Source organism: Conger conger, chromosome 10 (genome assembly GCF_963514075.1).
Source record: "Conger conger chromosome 10, fConCon1.1, whole genome shotgun sequence".
NCBI lineage: Eukaryota > Metazoa > Chordata > Actinopteri > Anguilliformes > Congridae > Conger > Conger conger.
Genome location: NC_083769.1, coordinates 33982220 through 34003505, shown reverse-complemented (window position 1 = coordinate 34003505; position 21286 = coordinate 33982220). Strand labels below are relative to the sequence as shown.

At 40.4% G+C, this 21286-nt stretch overlaps 2 protein-coding genes across 2 annotated transcripts in view; one reads left to right on the top strand and one right to left on the bottom strand.

The window, feature by feature from the left end:
• The first annotated feature begins 160 nt into the window (after positions 1–160).
• Positions 161–4803, top strand: abhd14b (abhydrolase domain containing 14B). The gene is made up of 4 exons (XM_061256917.1): positions 161–260; positions 794–1013; positions 2387–2628; positions 3564–4803. The coding sequence occupies exons 2-4, from the start codon at positions 800–802 to the stop codon at positions 3741–3743; spliced, it is 636 nt and encodes a 211-aa protein (XP_061112901.1). The 5' UTR covers positions 161–260; positions 794–799; the 3' UTR covers positions 3744–4803.
• cacna2d2a (calcium channel, voltage-dependent, alpha 2/delta subunit 2a) overlaps positions 4742–21286 on the bottom strand; it is a 245439-nt gene continuing 228894 nt past the window's right edge. Inside the window, 16 exon segments of the mRNA XM_061256915.1 lie at positions 4742–10719; positions 11755–11837; positions 12507–12616; positions 13123–13246; positions 13356–13411; positions 13673–13725; positions 14626–14778; positions 14993–15064; positions 15515–15562; positions 16411–16502; positions 16609–16716; positions 17269–17372; positions 17652–17714; positions 17865–17955; positions 18535–18632; positions 20292–20375. Coding sequence (XP_061112899.1) covers positions 10591–10719; positions 11755–11837; positions 12507–12616; positions 13123–13246; positions 13356–13411; positions 13673–13725; positions 14626–14778; positions 14993–15064; positions 15515–15562; positions 16411–16502; positions 16609–16716; positions 17269–17372; positions 17652–17714; positions 17865–17955; positions 18535–18632; positions 20292–20375 — 1468 coding nt within the window. The 3' untranslated portion in view covers positions 4742–10590.

Below are 21286 nucleotides of genomic sequence, written 5' to 3'. Positions count from 1 at the left end.
AATATCCCAATAAAACTCAGAGGACCCTAAAACAATATCTCACCTACATAGAATCGCTCGTTCGCACGCACGCTCGCCCCATTTAACACACATGGAACAGCAATGCGTTCTGTCGTTCCTTTAAATAACTTACTTATACAACCACTAGGAGTCAGTGAAAGAATGGGAAGAACACTTCCGGGAAAAAGAGAAACTTACTTTTCAAAGCCAGAGAGCTTGTGACTGTGGGCTGTTTGGATTTTTTTACTCTTCTTTTTAAGGTAAATAAAACTTTGGTTGAAGTGTGATAACGCAGTGGGCTGTTATTGATTGTTCAGCGAGCCATCCGTGGTGATATTGACAAAAGCAAAGCTTTGCTTGGACCTTGTCTGTATTTCATGGATGTGCTTCTTGATCCACTTGCAGTTCGAGACGTTCTATCAGGCATATTTCTTAGGCAGTCGCGTGTTTATTAATGTAAGGTTATGCCTACGTTTAACGGAACGTCTAGCAGATATTTCTAATTAAGTTCGATTCAAACAGCTGAATTTTTGTTTTTAAAAACAAAACTGTATGTTTCGCTGCAATCGATTGAAGTAAGATCATGTGACGGGTGTTTTTCAAAAAGGCTACGTTGTTGATGTATTTAATCGGATCTTTTAATACGAATGCTACACAAAACGGAATGACCTAGGCTACTGAATTTGAAATATGGAATAGACTACGGAAACTAAATATGACTTTGGCAGCAAGCTATATGCAGTTGTTTCATGCAAAGTTCTTTAGTTTTACCGAAATGCAAATATTTTTCCAGGGCAATATGACTGCGGTGAAACTGTCGAAAGGGCATATCTCGCTGGATTCCGGTGGTGCACCACTATTTTATAGACAAGCTGAGCCCACCGACGGAAAAGCAAAACTGTCAGTCCTGCTGCTGCACGGAATCCGGTTCTCATCCGAGAATTGGCTCACCATTGGCACTCTGGAGATACTTGCCAATGCCGGCTGCCGTGTCGTCGGTATTGACCTCCCAGGTAAACAGTAGGGTAAATTGCATTACAGCTTAACGATTCAGCAAAAATAAGCCATATTCATTTATTTGTACAAATATTGGCAGTTGAGCGATAATGCCAATGCTTATTCAGTGTGCAGATTTCGTTATTTTCACGTAAACCGGATGGGCTGACAGTGGACTTAGACAAGTGGATTAGCACATCCATATCAAATACAGCTCTGTTGCTTGCAAAGCACATGCGCTGAACTGGTGTGTACAAGCAGTTGTTAAAGGTACAATAGGTAATATTTTTGTGTTAAAACATTGTCACAAGACCATATCCCTTCCTATAATTGAAAAATAGTTTCAAAATATCCTGTTGACGGGCCGGCACTCTGTACCAAAAGATCTATGACTGTACAATAATTCAAGCTCATTGGTTGAAAATTGGTTCTAACTGCCACAGCCAATGGCGTTTCAACTTCAGCGCGTTCGCAGAGAAGGGGTGGGATAAACAGTGTTGTGGTTTGAGCGTATTTGTTGCTGCAATTCCTCTCTTGACCGTTAGAAGTCCGAAATGACCTATTGTACCTTTGACTGTCCTTTGCTCATACTGCTGCTGGAGTGTGCAGGATGAAATTGAGTGTATTTTTGGTAATTCCATGGAAATTCAACCAGAGGTGTGAGAGTTAACTACTCCAAAATTGCTCAAAATTAATGTAAATGTTCTTTATATATTCAATAAAGAACATCCAAAACATTAGCATCATTGGATTTGGGTTGGGCCAGAAAATGACCAAAAAGTGTTCGATGTTCAACCAAGTAGATAGCAAGGAATGAAACATTATGTTTTCCAAAAGGTATAATTGGCCTACTTATATACAAAAAATTAGCATGTTTTGATCAGTTCAAACAGGAGCTCAATTTACAGGAATATTTATATATACTGTACGTAACATCAAAAATGTGGCTAAATTATGGTCTTCGTTATAAAATGATGATCAAAACATATTTTGCATTTGTGTATTTAGTTTAGCTTTTTCACAGTAAAATAATAATTACAAAATTAATAATATAAACAGTATTAGCAGTATTATGGAAATTGTGTGAGACTACATGTTTTCACAGTTTTCCTCTGCTTTAATGCCCACGATACGGTGCTCCAAAATTGGCACAAACCACAATTTCCACTCAACTGACTTTTTGGGTATGATCCACCCATTATTTAAGAGCCAAGATCTCTAGAACAACAAATCCAAGCTAATATTTTGGATATTCTTTATTGAATATATAAATAACATTGGCAAAGTTTGAACAAAATTGCAGCGGTTAACTCCCACACCTGGTTGATTTTTCATGGAATGACCCTTTTGCAAAAACAGTTTTCCACTCATCCTTTTTCTTCCTCCCAAGGGCTGGGCAATTCCAAGGCAGCCGTGGCCCCTGCTGCTGTTGGGGAATTGGCCCCAGGGGACTTCTTGAAGCAGGTGTTGGAGGCACTCCAGCTGGGCCCAGCTGTAGTGGTCAGCCCCTCACTGAGTGGCATGTACTCTCTGCCCTTCCTCTTTCAGAACAGCTCTCTGGTCAGGGCCTACATCCCTGTGGCGCCCATATGCACTGAGAAGTTCACTCCAGAGCAATACAGCAGTATTCAGGTGAGGTCATCTTCATACCATTAAAGAACATCTGGTGTTTACATGAGACATTAAATGTCCCATATTGTGGAAAATGACATTTCCCTTGCTATGTGGATTGTAAAGGAGTTGAAGGTGCAAACAAAACAAAAAACACTGTAATAGTATTAAAACACACAGTTCCAAAATAAATCCACAAACAAGTCCACGATTCATATGAAGAAAATGTGCATTTAAATGAGCAGTTTGCACTTTGTTCAGATGTGACATCACAATGATGCACTCATTTGCTTCAGCACGCCTCTCCTTATAGCCAGAACAAATCCAAGCAGCACTCCACACAAACACCATTCAGTTCATGGGACCTAGCCAGCCAATCAGAACACAGGTTTATTGATATCACTGAGCCTTAAAGACAGCCACTAGAACTGTTCTTGGTAAAGGTCATGAGAGGTGCTGGAGAATGTAAAACTGGAAACAGATTGTTTTTGGTACTTAAAACCACAGAAATGTCTTATGGATATCACAATCTATAATAAAACACTGGAAAGGCGTTTCAGTTTTTAAAGGAATGTGTAACCTTTAAAACACTGGGCCAAGGTGGTTAGACATAATATTTATATTTTAAAAAATGAATTGAATTGTACATGGTACATACATCTATAACCTTTATCTCTAATTCATTTTCAAATACTAACTTAACCTCTAAAATGTATTGCAGATATTTCCAGTTAGATATTTAAATGCTTAGTATTTTTGAAAAATACTCAGATCACCAATATGCTGGCCATAAAGTGTAGGTGTCAAGTAGTGTGATATGAATATTTGGTACGATAACTCAATTTGTGTATGCCCTGTAATCGATCTCTTAATTCATACAGTACCGAGCAACAAGTGTCCAGGTTTTATTGGGACAGGCTGCTGAGATTGTCTGAGCTGTATCCACTCTGTTCCAGACCCCTACATTGATTGTCTATGGAGACCAGGACACACAATTGGGAGAGGTGTCATTGAACAACCTGAAGAATCTGGCCAATAACAAAGTAGTGGTGATGAAAGGGGCTGGCCACCCCTGTTACCTTGACAACCCTGCAGAGTGGCACAAGGCAGTGCTTGAGTTCTTGCAGACCTTGTGATGATGCTAAGACAATCAACAGGATACTAGATTCATAAAATTTATGAGCTATCACTTTGATTATTTTAACCTGAAATTTCAGCTTATGCATCATATAATTGTAATAATACAAGCATTTGTGAATATTTAAAAGCGGTGACATTTGGTTGCTTCTCACATTTCTACTTCATAGCATCACTTTTCTAAAAATAGCTATATATCAGTGTCCTTGAGGAAATTAGCGAATAACAAGTACAAAATATTTTGTATGATTATTTACATTTGCTTTTGTGTATTATGATTTATGATGCTATGGGGCTTTGGGTGGTTCTTATATTAAGTGCATTTGTCGATTTGTATTACACACTAACATGTACACACTGTGTTCTAAACAGGACTGTATTGGTTAATCTGAATAATATTGATTATTACAACTGATGGATTCATTTTCAATGATTCTAATGAATTACACAGTAAGCAAGAAGAAGAAATCTCAGGCATGTTTGCCCATTGGCATAGTTTTTATTCAGCATTAAAGACTATTTTGTGTTTGTTTGCTTTGCCGTGTATGAAAAGGTCCTCCTCTGACTCTGCTCTGTGTGAGATGAGCTGTAGTCTGCAGTGTGACATGAAGTAGCTGGTGGCACCACGCCTCAGAGAAGCGTGAATGTCTACACTTTCCTGAATGGGCAGTGGAGTTTGTGCTTGTACTCGGCTTTGGTTGTGGAAATCGGAGAGAGAATTGTATTTGCTCGGCCCCACATTGGGTGCCAAAATGATATAATAAATAAGTATAATGAATCTTGTTGACCCTTTCTGCTGGCTTCAATCTATGATTTGAGCCCTTCAGGATACTGCAATCAGGAATATAGGAGCAGCTGACGTGTTCTATAATAACTAGGTAAAATCATTTTGTGATATTACAGAATTTACTATACATTTCTAGACTTCACACTTAATAATGCCTGCAAGTCTGCTGATAACATAGCACAGGTGAATAAAAACAGCCAAACACTGAACTGAAGTGAAAAATATGAACATTATTTAATAACTGATTCTCTGTAATAAACAATTTGAAAATATTTTACAAGGAGTCACAGACACAATATTTTACAAATTTTGCCTTTTCATATTTTTTCCCCATTTCATCTGTACAAAAGAATGGAGCGACATGGAACAAAGCTTCTCAGACAAAAGGAGCTGAATCTTCCTCGCAAACATCACCACCAGCAGCAAAATAAAAGTAAAAACAAAAAGAAACTGTATATTTGCCTGATTTCCTCAAACTCAGGGTTATTAGTTCTTCGTTTTTTTTATTTTACTTAAGAGTTCAATTCTTTTTCATTGTATTTAACTTTTTTTTTTTTTTACACATTTGTCAAACATCGTCACATAGCACCAGACTACAGACTACAGAATCACATACACACTTGTCTTGGTCACAGGCTTTCCCATATAAGACGCACCTACACAGATATGGTGACGGAAAAAACAGCGGGCGGGGGAGAATCCACACCCCACTAACCCCTTCATTTGGGCTGCAAATTTTTTTCTTCTTTTTCTGGCAAAAGTACATTTCTCAACCCACAGAAAACACACCTGTGTCCTGCAGCCCATGCAGAGGCACAGCCACACTGTGGCCCCCTGCCAACAGGGGGAGCCACTGAGGACACCTGGACAGCATGCCTAAAGTCAAATGCTGCTGCTTCAAGGGTACCGCAGCACTCCTTTAAACAGCTCATTGGGTGAGGAGGGCTAGGCTCAGCCGGGTCATGTCTGGGGTCCTCAGCTGGCTTTTGTGGCACTGTTAGGACCACCCAGCTGTAACTGACACTGGCCCTGTCTGTTGAGCAGGGGTAAGAAGTTAAGCCTTTAAAACACACCAAAAAGAAAGCACAAAAAATCAAGCTCATCACATGTACCAACAGTACTGCAAGGAATCAATGTAATGCACAATGGAGCAACCTTTGAAGGCAAGGGATGGTAGAGTTGGTTTTGCTTGTTTTTTTAAATGTTTTATAAGAACTGCAAAACAAAGTTGAAATTTGAAAGCCGATATAACTTTGGCGGAAAGGTATAGCTGAGCAAATATGCCACAGATTTTTCATTTGGATGTTGCGATACTGCAAAAGGTATGATTAGAACATACCTCTGGGGGGCCATTATAAGGGAACAGAAAGGTAGAATAGTGGTCATTATCTTGAAATGTACATGCTGACTAAAATTGCAGTGCAAACATGAACAAGTGATGACATCAACACAAGTAATGTTTCTGAAATGCCAATTACAGGATCCATTACCTCCCATTGGGTTCCACCAAACTATTGCAGAGCAATCCACTACTATATAAAGAATATATAGTATATATATATATATACTATAAATATATAGTATACAAACAAACAAAAGTATATAAACAAAAATATATATATATATATTATAAAGAAAATACAGAAATAACCAAAATATTAATATGAAGTGGTACATTTTACTGAAAATGTAATGATAACACTCAAAACGATGATGTGAAATCAATATTCATGTTTGCAATGGATAGACATTTCTTGTTCATTCTCTTGTGCCTGCAGTCCAGGTATAAAATGATGTACAAAGGAACATGCATTTCCCATTACATGAGATTCTGTTTGGAGGACAGCATGAAAATGCCCTAACACTTAGGGTTAAATGCACAGCAGAGGCATATCCAAATAAATACTGTCATGTAAGAACTACTAATGGAAGCAAAGAAAGGCAGCTAGAGCTATTCATACTCCAAATGTTGTTCAAAGAATGGAGATGGAGTTGCTTTTCTTCAATTTAAAAAAGAAAAAAGAAAAAAGAAAAATGCATTTCTAACAGCATTCTTAGTACCATTCCCTCAATATTAACATACCATTTTCTGTCAAATAGCCATACTGTCCCCGCCCACTGCCATTACACACACAGGAAATGAGTAATCAGTTGTATGTCCAGGTAGAGTGGGCTCTCATCCTTGCCCAGCTTGCAGATTGTCAGTCCTTATTTCTCCGGCACTGACACACTTATCCAATCAGATTGTCAGAAACTACCCACTATTCCCACATCTGTCCATTCAGACCTGCTCTCTCCGGGGTTTGGATATGTATGCTAATGGAAACCTGTAATATTCCCAGGCTTATCTCGTCTACTTAAGAAGGACCTATGCTCCGAACAATGTGCACAATGAATAATTCCTTTAATTAACACGCCCTTTACAGATCTGAATCTTGAATATGTACCTTGAGTGAGTACCAGTTCACTAAGAGTTATCAATTTATTCTGCTTGTATGTCACAAAAAACTTTGTTTAAAAACAAAAATAAATAAAATACTGACTATCTTATTTTAATCATGGCTGTAGTAACATTTACACAATATCAGAATGGTGCGGATTGCAGTATTCAAGGTTCCATTGAGAGGCATAGAGCGCAGTGAATATAGGGCTGAGACAACAGTTACGATCTTCAGTAAAATCTTCAGCGAAGAGCAGGAATTGTGGACGACACTAAGAAATTAATAGTACACAGTTCGCCAGGGAAGAGTGGGGGTGAAAAAACGTTAGAAATCAACCATTTCTGTTCCAAGAGGAGAGAGTGAATGTTAAGCATGTGTGTATGTGTGTTTGGCAGTTTGATTGCATATGTGCAGTTATGTTGGGGGGCAGGGGGATTGATCATTATGAAATATTAGCTAGAATTAAATGACAAGGATAATAAAATACACATTTCACAGAACAAATACATTTCACATACATTTTAAAGTGTAGCTTAAGATGTAATTCTAAAATATATAAAAATTGGCTCCTTCATATATTCCGTGATGCATTTCAAATGTATGTGAAATTTATGGTAAATATATTAATGTTTTGAATGTATTTCACAATACATTTAAAAAGTATTTGCATTGAATTTTGAAATATTTGGAATACTATTTATAGATATGTTTGATAAGTACATTGAAAATATATTCATCATATATTTGGCATGCATTAGAAAAACATTTTTAAATATATGTGAAATGTATTTTTTTTCTGCATGAGAGCCTAAACACATGTACACAGATCACCAGATTTATGAGTGTCTGTTCAGTGACCATATTTTCGTTAAAAAAGAGAACAGGGTGGTTGGGCATTAAGGATATAATATTATTAATACAGGATATATTTATATAAGGTCTATGAAGCAAGCGAACCTAAGTCCTGAATTAGGAATTTCTAAATCTCGCAGGGACAGATATTTTTGGTCCCAAAATGAGACCATGTCTGGGAAAAAGAGGACGTTTCTCAGCATAGTGTCTGCCAAACAGATATGGAAAACAGTAAAACAACATTGTGATTTCAACTGATTGAAGTTCAAGACAGCACTTCAGCCTTTCCCCAAACTCTTTAATGTTGTAATTTGTTGTTCTCATGTACATATGATAACAACCAAACAGAATCTTTGCTTTTTAGCAATGAAACACCAGAAATGTTGCTATACTGTGGTTAAAAATATGTTCTGATTCTGATCTATTTCTGATTCCTATTGCACACAACCATGGCAGTTAAAGGATAAGTTTTTATCAATTATTTCTGCACATAAATCAATCAAGAATCCAGACACACTGACCAATTTGACCACTTTGACAATGCAAAGCCACTGTGAAGTGCGTAAACTCCACCGAATATACTGAAGCGGCTAGAAGCTGAGACAATGCCACCAACCTCTTTAAAAATCAATATACACACCAATAAAACAGTTCAAACATTCTTTCAACAACTCTGTAAAAACTACCAATGGGGTGTGACACAACTCCTCTTTCCACCTTTTTCATCAAATGACAAAAAAGTTTATGTTAAAAAAGTTGCGAAACCACACACATGTTCAATTTTTCCACATTTGACAACACATTTGACCGTGGACAGCGTTTGTCCTGCAAAAAATAGGAATGCCTACACTACCACTGCCATCACTCCCCAGATTACAGTTACATTACACTATCAGTTTTGCACTCACATACATTCCTTTGTAGTAAACAGCTAATTCTGTATCTATGGTCATGTTCCAAACTGCTTCCTGACGCCTGTGTTACCCTCTCCCCTCAGCAGTATTGATCAGTGTGGTCAAGATGGTTCTGGCAGTTTAAGCAACCAACATATTCAAGACTTTCCCATTGCCGTTGTGACAGTGTTTTTTTTTCTTCTTCTTTTTTTTGTTAGGCAGGGAGTTCCAGACCTGCACTGTACTATCAAGGCCATAGAATACAGAAAGACAACAAGATGGAGCTGGGTGTTTGTCATTTACGTGCCACAGGGCAACAGTTCTTCTTACTGGAAATGTGTGTTTACAGTCTGGGCGGATACTGAGGAAACAATGGGCTTACATTGGGCCCCCCACAAGTGCATCAGTACAACAGTCAGAAAAGCTACTGCAACACCAGTGCTGTCCAACAGGATGTGTGCCCCAAGGCACTACACGGAGGGACTGGGACAGGCCAGACAATCATTCAAATACTATACATCAATAAAGCCTCTTCATTTTTAAAAACAATTACATAATGATAAAACTCAACTCTTACTTTCAATTCCAGATTATAGACTTCACTGATGGGCTACATCATTGGGAATGCACAGCCTAGAAAGGATTTTCAGTTCTGCAATAAAAGGTCTGCACAGCTTATCTTCAGTTTATAGTCTTCTACAGGCTAAAGCAAGCTGCATTCAGCCCCCAAAAAGCTATAACAAATGCATGAGTGGCTGCTATATGCTAGACAGTCAATAAATATTTATCTGTTTTTAAAAATAACAAAGGACAAATTGCACACAAAAATGTGTTGGCACCTTGGTCTTCGGTGACAGAAAGAACTACTTAACCTCTCAGGCGATTGGTTAGAGGGAACATTCAAGGTTGGAGAGCACTGGGCTATTACATCATAAAGACACAGATCTGCAAAGAGCATGATGGCCTCCTTGGAATACATGGGATAAAACTACAGACAACCCACACTGATGATATCATTACTCTGAGACACTCAGTCTCTACTGAAAGGAGTGAGATTGTATTTTCATAATTATTCTATTCATTTCGATTGTTTAAACTTATTTTATTTTCTCCTTTTCCTCTTTCTATTTGGCTATAAAAAATAAGACCACATGAAAAGTCTATCTCATTTTGGCAAGAAGTAGATATAGTGCATAAATAAATTAATGATTTAAATCAGTCAAATATGACAATTTCCCTTTCAAATTATACCCTAACAAATGGAAGTGAATCTTGTATGCTTGATATTTCAGGTAATAACTGCTTTTTCTGTGTTTTTTTGTTACTTTTCTTTTCCAGTAGCTATATGTGGCTGAATGGTACAGCGACCACTATCTGAGACAAATGGGACGAGGCCCAGTAAAATTCTAAGAAGGTCCATGAGGAATGAGAGCGATCGATGTCCACCGCTGCCCTCTTCTCCTGCCTGAGCAGTCGCGAGGCGATGAGAAATGTGTCTGTACTGGCAGGAGGTGTACGAGAGCAACACCCGCCATCTTTTCATTTCTTCTTCTGATGCGCTTTCTTCTGGTTGCGGCGGTTGGAGTTTTTTTTTTTTTTTTTTTTTTTTTCTGTGGAAGGAACACAGAGCTCCTCCCCTGGATGAAGGTGACTGGCTGCACAACAAAGCCCAACAACCGTCGCTAAGCAACCGCCCGTGAAGCTATGTCACCGGGCATGGGGGGGGGGGGAGGGGGGACGACGACAGTAGCCAGGGCTTCCAAAACAGGGCTTCAGGAAGTCCCCTCATCAGCAATGACTGAAGGAGGGAGGGGGAAAGGAAGGGGAGTGAAGGAGCATGGAGAGGAGGAGGAGCAGGTAGAATATGATTGGATTAAAGCGGTGAGGGGAAGGGCAGGATGTAGGAGGAGCCAGTCAGGTATAAGAGAAGCAGCTGGACACACAGCAGGACCTTTAGCGAGGGTCGGAATGAGTAGCCCCGCCCACAGTCCGAGGTGTTCTCCTGCAGAGGAAGAAGATGCCTGTTTTATTTCCATGGCAAATGTCTTCTTCATAGCAATCAATTTACATCTCAATTTACATCTGAAACCTATGGTTCAATCCAGTCTCATTGTCAGGATGCAAACTACTATAGTTTTAATTACTGTATTTACAGTAACAGTTACAATAATAAATGACACATTAAAAACATTCATTCCAATTAAACGCAACGCATATATGAATTAGCTTGCCACCGATTCCTATTTTAACTATTTGCACCTAGTCGGCTGTTCTTAACATGGGAGGTGCTATCCCTGGTTTATACTCAGACTTACCGAGTCCTGCGTTGCACCAGTGAGCCAAAACATTATGACCACCTGCCTAATGCTGTTGGTCCTCTTCTGTGCTGCCTAAACAGCTCTGACCCACTGAGGCATGGACTCTACAAGACCTCTGTAGGTGCCCTTTGGTATCTAGCGCCAAGACATTAGCAGCAGATCCTTTAAGTCCTGTAAGTTGCAAGGTGGAGCCGCTGTGGATCGGACTTGTTGTTCCAGCACATCCCACAGATGCTCGATCGGATTTAGATCTGGTGAATGTAGTGGCCCGGGCAACACCCTGAACTTTTCGTCATGTTCTTCAAACCATTCCCCAACAATTTCTGCAGTGTGGTAGGGCGCATTATCCAGCTGAAAAAGCCCACTGCCATCAAGTAATACCATCGGCATGAAGCGGTGTACCTGGTCCGCAATGTTTAGGTAGGTGGCAAATTTACGCTGTCTTCTTCCCAGAGTGCATCCTGGTGCCATTTCTTCCCCGGGTAAACGGTGATCACATACCCGGCTGTCCAAGTGATGTACTGCATTTCTCCCGTAACCACTATCAAAATTGTCTGTGACTTGTGCCACAGTAGAACCAACTGTTTGCTTACCGTCTAATATATCCCAGACCTTGACATGAGCTTGATATGAGATAATCAATGTTATTTGCTTCATCTGTCAGTGGTCATAATGCTTTGGCTCATGGCTGTATAAACACTCTGCTCTGGCTGTCTTACCGCAAGATTGTAGTCAAAGCAGGTAGATGGGCCTTTCCGGTACCGTGCTACAGGCATCTCCAAACATGGGACTTCCGCCTTGACTGGAAAACAAGGCTAAGGAAATGCACAATCCATGAGGGGTAAAATTCCATCAGGAAAAAAGGCCCCCCATTTGCAAAATCTATATGACTCACATCAATTTGTTGAAATTTTCTACCAGCAACAAAACCAAATACTCTGCTAACAAAGACATCAAACAGAACAACAGCAAAAGCACACAATTGAATGCTTTTATGTGGGTTTCCCAGTGACATTAAACAAAATAGCCCCCAAAACAACTCTTACTAACATCAAAGACAAAAGCTATGTTGTAGGGACCGATTACTCTATTCTGTTGATTAGAATTGACTGATTTTCTGCAGTAAACAGTAAACAAAGCTCAAGACTCAGAAAAAAACAAACAAACATAAGTGCAGATTCCAACCCATCTATTATTGGCTTGTTGTGAAGATAATGCATAATACCCCTTCTATAATAACAGAGGAATAGTACTGTACTTAAAAAAAAAAGAATCCTCAGGCACAGCATGAGCTCACACATGAAAAGGCTAAGTTTTCAGGAAGGTAGGAGGATTGTGCAGGACCCTTAAGCCCCCATGGTACAGGTAGCCTTAAGCTAACATAGAGGGATTGGAAAGGGTGCGGTCTGTCTCATTACACTTATCTGATAAGTGCTGACAGACTTCTGAGGAGGTAGCTGTGAAAGGATACACTCTGTCTCCACCTGAGACAGCTTCTCTATATTACATGAGTTACAGGGCATCTTCTCTGCCACCACAAACAGCAGGTTAGTGTTGTTTATCCGCTTAGCATGGAACAGCCTGGAGGGAGGACAATACAGGCATGTTTACAAAGTTATGGGACCCTATAGGGGATTGAATAAGTGACAGCAATAAACAGGATAAACACGACTTGCAGACAGGATGAGATCCAGAGACATGCCTTTACCTTCCAGTGGGTTCGGACTATCACTGTCACTATTAGTGTTGATATGCACATCATTGAGATGGACAAGTTACCTTTCTTCTGTAGCCTACTTCAGCATTTACCTCAATTTCATGGCTAGCAATGCAGTCCACTTCTAGTATGTTTCTCTTAAACAGTAAGCATTGTATTTTAAGTTTTATCCTCACTGCACAGATACATTACACATACAGAGAACTGAGCTTATTTAGGTAGACCCAGACGATATCAACACACAGTGACAATTGGGGTATATCAAACTAAAATTGTCTGTACTAATGAGTGATATGTACATGTGTGTATTCGTATGCATGCATCTGTGTATGGATGTCAATATAAATCATTTGTGTTTTTGCTCACATACCTGGAACAGTTGCCACAGTCCTGCAGTACATTGTAGGAGCTGGTAACATTGGTGAAGTAGTACTGGGTCTGTATTGTGATACAGCTAGTTTCTCTTGAGTCCATCCCCTCTGCCTCCACGTCATCTGGAGATAGCACAGCCAAGGAAGAGAGAGGGTAGAAAGGTGAACACACACATATGCACACACGCACACAAACTGAAGTGTATTGGGTACAGAGGATACGAGTATTCACCTTTGATGAACCAGCTGTGATAGGCCACTCCATACAGCAGCTGCTGAAACAGGGACCTGGGGTAGAGAAGAGATGCTATAAATCAGACCCTGCATCTCATCAGGCAACCGATTGAACTAATGCTGCTTTCAAAACAAATATAATGTCAAATATTATAACACTGTAACTATAAGGATACATATTCATGAAAGTTACAATACCTTAGAGCAATTTTGGGGTTAAGTTAATAGTTAGGGTTAAGGTTAGGGTTAAGGTTTGCTTGGCTCTCTGGTATGGTGTCGCAGAGGTGAAGAGGTAAAGATAGTGCAGACAGTTACCAGGCTGCTGCGGAGGTCCACCAGGCCAGGTTGAGGAAGTCTGCAATGGTGGGCTGCTCAGAGAATGACCATTTAAGGGAAAAAAACCCATATGATTAGATATATAAAAACTGGCAAAGAAAAATGATGACTACAGAACAAGGATATTGCTCTTGTCACAAGAAAGCTGATGCCCAGACAGACACGGTGATGGTAGATAAGTGTGTCCTCGAACAGCGTCTCATTTGGAACCACACAGGAAATAGATTCTGAGTCTATCTATGTCCACTGTATCAGGGCATATGTTATTAAAATGCTAACATTTTGGAATTGCTCTTTAAGCATTACAGTATCTGTTCTAGACAAAGATAAAAAAAATTATCTCCTGTCAAAGGGATTGTAGAATTATTTGAAGAATAGAAAATTAAATAATAGTTCTTTGTTGCATGAGTAGGATTCTCAAGTTTATTACCAAACATACATGTGTAATAAAATTGATAAATACATTACTGGTTATAAAGATGAAAATGAACAGAATAATGGTATTGTTATTATAACTGTGAATACCTCAGTGGAGAGTATGGCACCTTTTATGTATTTAACCTTGTATAGACCTAGTGTTAACATCCAAGTTGTTCAATTACTTCTGACCTTAAGGGGCATGTCTTGGAACTTGTCTTGAAAATTATGTCTATTGAACATTCAAATTTAAATTCCATTAACACAAATAGTCTACATTTTTCTAAATTATTTGATAATCATTTCTTACTATTTAATTTCTTACTTCATTATTATATTGGATTCTTTGATTTATTTGATGCATTCATTCATTAGTCAATCCATATTTGATGATTCGTTAATAAGCTAGTTTATTTTATTTTTTTTGGCTATACTTGCCCGTGCTTTGTATTTGTATGCATTCCATAAGAGTGTCTGCTAAATAAACATGTTGTAATGTAATGGTAAAGACTCACCACAAAGACGCCCCTGGGTGCAGCACCTGTGTTGCTGCTCTGCACTGGCTCACAGACAGACTGGTAGTCAAACGACTGCTTGCGGTCATAGAAGGAGTTATTGTAGAGGGCGTGCATCAGGATGGAGTCCACCTCACTGAAGAACATACCGATCTGCATGGAGAAATAAACATAGGCAGGCAGAAAGTGAGAGAGCAGTTTCCAGAGATGGCACTAAACTGCAGCTGTCATTTACCTGCCATTCCAGCCTTGAAAACCTTCAATCTGTGTTTATGTGTTGGGAAGGACCACAACCAACTGGTTTCAGGGTGTCCAATCCAACAATAAACAATCACATTCATGAATATTTTTTTCAAACAAAGCTTACCTTATTCCAGTCACTTTTCTGGTTGGACATAACCAGGAACCCACCATCATCAATCAGATAGCACTGGAGGTCCTAAACACCAGGGGGAGCCAGAGAGTAGACAGGGTCACAAACAAATGGCTGCAATTAGGTGATATATTCAGCACATACAGGACCATTCATATCTAACATATTAGTGGGTCATGGCAATCCTGACATACATTTGTTTTTATTGATTATGCATTATTATTATTATTATTATTATTATTATTATTACTATTATTATTATTATTCCAACATCTCTTTCTGATTAAATGTACCTGCCGGATCCAACCACAGCATCTAGTAACTTGGCAACTGGTAAAACATCATTGGAATTTTAGTGTGATTATGTATGTATCATACAGAATAGCATGCATTACTCCAGTTTACCTGAGTGTTCACTATTAAATTAACATATATGCAAGTGTAGATATGACAAATTGATAATGTCCTATGGTGCATGTCTCTAGGGGTGAAGTGGAGTGAACTAAAAAGGCTTACATCACTGTCGACTTCACAATCCATCTCACAGCTGCTGGATACCCCACACTATCCAAAACAAGCCACAATTACATTACATTACATGAATGGCATTTGGCAGGCACTCTTATACAGAGCGACGTACAACAAAGCACAACATATCAGAGCACTGCTATGGTGTGCTTTTATATACACTCACTGAGCACTTTATTAGGTAGACCTGTATACCAGCTTGTTAATGCAAATATTTAATCGGTCAATCATGTGACATAAAAACTGAATGCATAAAACCATGCAGACATGGTCAGACAGGCTCAGCTGTTTATCAGATCAAGTGTCAGAATTGGGAAGAAATGTGATCTAAGTGACCATGACCATAGAATGATTGTTGGTGCCATACAGGGTGGTTTGAACATCTCAGAAACTGCTGATCTCCTGGGATGTTCACATACGGGGCAACATGGCTCAGGCAGTAAGAGCAGACGTCTGGCAGTCAGAGGGTTGCCGGTTCGATCCCCCGCCTGGGCTGTGTCGAAGTGTCCCTGAGCAAGACACCTAACCCCCAAATGCTCCTGACGAGCTGGTTGGTGCCTTGCATGGCAGCCAATCGCTGTCGCTGTGTGAGTGTGTGTATGAATGGGTGAATGAGAAGCATCAATTGTACAGCGCTTTTGATAAAGGTGCTATATAAATGCCAACCATTTACCATTTTACACACAACAGTCTCTAGAGTTTACAGAGAATGGTGCGAAAAACAAGGGCAGCGGTTCTGTGAGAAAAAACACTTTCATAATAAGAGAGGTCAGTGGAGAAGGGTCAGACTGGTCAAAGCTGACAGGTGACAGTAACGCAAATAAGCACACATTACAACAGTGGTATGCAGTACAAACAGTACAATGTGTCCACATTGTTCGTACCTTGTGTGAACCCTGCCGGCTTTGAGTTTGGTTGCTGGCCAGTATCTTGAACTTGTCTACCCAAGCCTCCAAATCCAGCTTCACTCCCACAACTACCCCAAGAGAAAATGTTTCTATGAGCATTCATAGAGAAAGTCAGCACCCTTCCTTCACCAAGCCCCAGAAAACAGCAGCAAGAAGCAGAATAGTGCCCCCTACCTGCAGGTTTGATAGTTTTCCCTCCTACAGAGATCTCCACTGCAGTGCTGACCAGGATGCCGATGGTGTCATTCTCTGGGTTTAGGATGTCGTCGTTCGCAGTTTGAGCTGGTATTTAAGGCAGAGGATTCAACTTTACTATTACTATTACTATTCCGGTTTAATTTATATGACATTATTGTATACCATATTTAAATAACTGGACAAAAACATGATTGTATTGAAATTGAGGAGGTAATAACTATAGAATTTATTGTCTTGGTCATTTTAGTGGTAGAAAAAGGCGAGCATTGCTGGGCTGAATAGCCTGTTCTTGCCATTAGGTTATGTTTTATTAATATGTCTATCAAAACAATAAAAACGCATTTAGGACATGTAATTGTGTGGCCCATGTATGGTAGTGGCTCTAAAAGCCCTAACTGCATACAGCGTTTATCCCAGCAGCCGGCTCTGAGCAAGCTCATTAGGAACAACCAGGCTATCCCACCCCATCCCTTTATTTCCCTTCATTCCTATGTACAACACTGCACCATGCATTGAAGTTCACCAGCCAGGCCTGGATCTTAGCCTCACAGAACATACACACTGGTTATATTTACCAACAGTATAATGGAATTGTACAAGATCCATGCCCTAAGTCAGACTGGCGTAATGACTCACAGGTTCTGTACGGAGCCCGGAAAATGTAACCCTTGTTGTCCAAGCTGCGGCGGTAGAAACTGGCGTTGAAGGGCTCTGGGTCCTCATCCCAGTCCTCAGCAGCCCTGGAGTACACACACGGTCACACGCGCAAACACACTGAGAGCTACAGCTTCATGCGTCTGCACAGTCATTACAAACGCAGACGCTTGATATCTGATCCCAACTGAGGCACATTTGTTTATAAGGTTTGAGAAAATATAGTCCACCATCTCAACAAGGAAGGCAGTTGCATACTTGCAGCCTGCTATAGTTTTGCTACCGTATTTTGAGGAGTAATAGGCCGAATAGGGGATTCATTGAACGTTAAACGTAGGGATATGGAAGGGTTCACAGGGGCTCACCTGTTGGGGAAGACTCTGGTGATCCCTCCATCTGTTGCAGCAAACAATGCCAAGAAGCCATAGCTACAGCAAAGTGAGACAGGGAAAGAGAGGAGTCAGTTTCAGCCGAAGCTACAACATAGTATACAGGCATCAATTAATACATGCGTAGTGTATATTATGGTAGACATGCTGCATGTGCTGCATGTGCATGTGTGTTTTCCTGGCACTCACGTGTTCAGATCCTTGGCCTTCCACACCTTTTCCACCAGTTGTCGGATGATGCCCGTGTCCAAGATGAGGTTGTGCAGGAGGAAGTTATCACCTGGTTTACAGTAAACACAGGTAATTCCAAGTTATAGACTTAATCTCTAATTTCTGGCAGACAGTCAGCAAACTAGCATAGGCTTGTAACCCAAAGCTAAGTGTCACATTTCTGGTGGGATATCGTTGATGTGCCTGAACAAGGACATGGCTATCGTAAATGGCTTCTGCATTTCTGCTGTACTGCAGATAATATGCAAATGGTGTTTACAAAGAAAACAAGATAACTGGATTTAGTATAATATGTTATCAATCACTTTGCCAGAGGTCAAGAAGTTGGACTTGTAACCAGAAGGGAGCAGACCTAACTCTCAGGTGGGAAACACTTGAGCAAGGTACTTGAATTACATCGACACAATGTATTTCTGTATACATATGTATTTGAAAATGTAAGATACCGTACATGAATCACCCCACATAAAGGTCTCTGTCATGCTGAGGAATAATAATGACTGCTCATTTCTCCAATAGACAGTTTGTGAATATAATTTATGATGTGAATGCAATTAACATGTGTGATTTGAATTCAAATTTGAGGGGTAAAAAAGTTTCTCTAGGAGAAAGAAACGGAGATACTCACACTGCTTGGAGTCCGGTGTGATTTTCTCCATGAGGGCGATGAAGTTGAGCAGGAACTCTGTGTTATTGTTGGAGAGCTCCAGCTCCTTGCAGTATTCCCTGGGGAGCATTTTCAGTGTTGTTTTATTTCGGGAGATAAAGAAATAAAAATGAGAGCCATGTACACACAGCTCAGTTTCTACCCACTGATCCATTTCACTGGAATCAAGATTTCAGCCTCAACACAGGAAGGCATGCGTACTTTTCACTGACAAGACCATTAGCATGCAGCGTCATACATGCAACCACACACACACACACATACACACGTGTGCATCCACACATATATACAGACACACACACACACACACACTCGCACACATACACACACACACACACACATGCATACACACGCATACACACACACGCATACACACACACATACACACACACAAGCTCGCTCATACACACACACACACACACACACACATACACGCTCAGACACATACACACACATACATGTTCACACACACAGGCTCAGAAGAGCAAATAAGTGCATGCAGACAGGGGTCAGACCAACAAAGCAAGGCATTGCGAGGAAGCAGCAATCATGTCTTCATCTTCAGATAAGATTGCTTCCAAACAGACAGTACCCCTTTAAGAGGCTCACTTTGTCATTGTTTTCATAGAAACAGTGCTTTTTCTGGGAGTGGGGCACAAAAATAGGAAATACATGCATTCCCTCAACACACACACACACACACACACTCACACACCCACACAAACGCACATGCGCTCACATACACACACACACACACACACATACACACACTCTGACAGATAATAATAAGTATTGGTTCTCTATATGTCCACACACAGATGCGCTCACTCACACACACACACGCACACACTCACACACACACTAACAGATAATAAAAAGCATTTGTTCTTCATATATCCACACACATGCATGCTCTCTCTCTCTCTCTCTCTCTCTCTCTCTCACACACACACACACACACACACACACACACACACACACACACACACACATAGTAAGCATGTATTGTACACACATGCACACACGAACACACAGAAACAGAAAAGCATGCAGAGTGCTCCAAAGGAGCCCCGTCAGTCTCTGGCATGCTGAGGGCCATGCTGAGGGCATCTCTAGCTGGTTTCAGTTGGGAGCTGGAAGGGGTGGGTGTTTGGGCAGGGAATAGGAATCAGGGGGTGTCATTTGAGTTGTAAGAGAGGGGGCAACTAATTCAAACATATTTACTGTATCTAATTTGATTTCAAAATAATTTATTTATTATTATTTTATTTCATTCTTTTTTTGGAGCAAATTTAGTCTATGCTTTGTGAATCATGGACATAAGAACTGTCACACTCCTCTGGGTACACTCACATATCACAAAAAAGATAAAACAGGTCATGAAAACCAACAACAACAACAACGAGTTGGGATGTAAAAAAAAAATGACAAGAGAGAATAAAATTGAAAACAGACAGACTCACCCAGAACAAAATGTCTGACGGTATGTGGTGTGGCTGAAATTGACTGACGGATGGTCGGCGGATTGGATTGGGGGTGGCAGGGGGGCGGGAGGGGTGTGGGGAATAGCGAACGGAAGGTGGCGAGGGGGATGAGTTTACAGAATACGATGGGTTGTGGGTGGGCAATACGATGTGTAATAAAGACAAAAAGACCAAATAAACCAAACCAATAAAGATGCACAAATGGGAAGAAAGCAAGCATTCACACACAGCTACCTGGGAGCAATGAATACATGTCCCTCGGAATCAAAACTGACTGGCAGCAGAGATTCAAAATCTGCAATAGAAAGGGAGAATTATCTGGGAAGGGCCACACGCTGGGCTGAAGAGGCAGAGAATAGGGATCTACTCGGTTAATGTCTGCTTTTCTTCAGGGTTAGATCAGACTGGACGCAGAGGTGAGGTTACCAGATCAACACTGAGGATTCATGGAGGGTAGACTGTTCGTTAGCCAATATGTTGCCTCTAAAATTAGCCACAACATCATCAGTTATGAATAGATTTTATTTTAATGCAGCTGAACTTAAAACAATACAAAACCTGATTCAATATATATTTTTATTTGTTTGTTTGAGAGCTGCAGCACTGTGAGATGAGGGAGAACTGGCTTCTCTCACTGCACAGAGCAGGAAACGAGTTCTCCTACACTTTCCCAATAGAGTGCATTTATTAATCAGGCATCAACATGGCCAACTATTGCAGGGGAGGTGGGTGGCGCAGGGGTCCTGATGGAGAGCGTCACCCCACAGACTTGCAGATAGGAAACCCATCCGAAAATCTCAGAGCCGCAGAATTAGGGGAGGTGCAAGGCATTGTGAAGGGCATAGACGGGGCAACTTTCATGTTAATTAAATGCGCATTCCTATATTATATTAGTATATGTTGTCCAGTTGTACAAAACTACACGATGTTAAAAAAAAGTAAACCCACAAGGGTGAGTATGTTTACCATTTCAGTAGACAGAAATTTAACAATGAGCCTAAAAAATGTTGTTGAACATGGAAAGGGTATTATCTGAAAACTGTGCCCAGGTAGTGTTCCGCCCACAATGCACTGCACTTCCTGGTTGGTCAGGAAGTTGGAGGGTGCTGCTCTCTGCCTGCCTGAGGGGTGACAGCCAGACTGGGAGAGGGCTGGGGTCAAGCTGATGAAGACAGGGGGCACAGGAGGAAGGCATACGACCGGATTCACGCGCCACGAGGCGCCCCTTC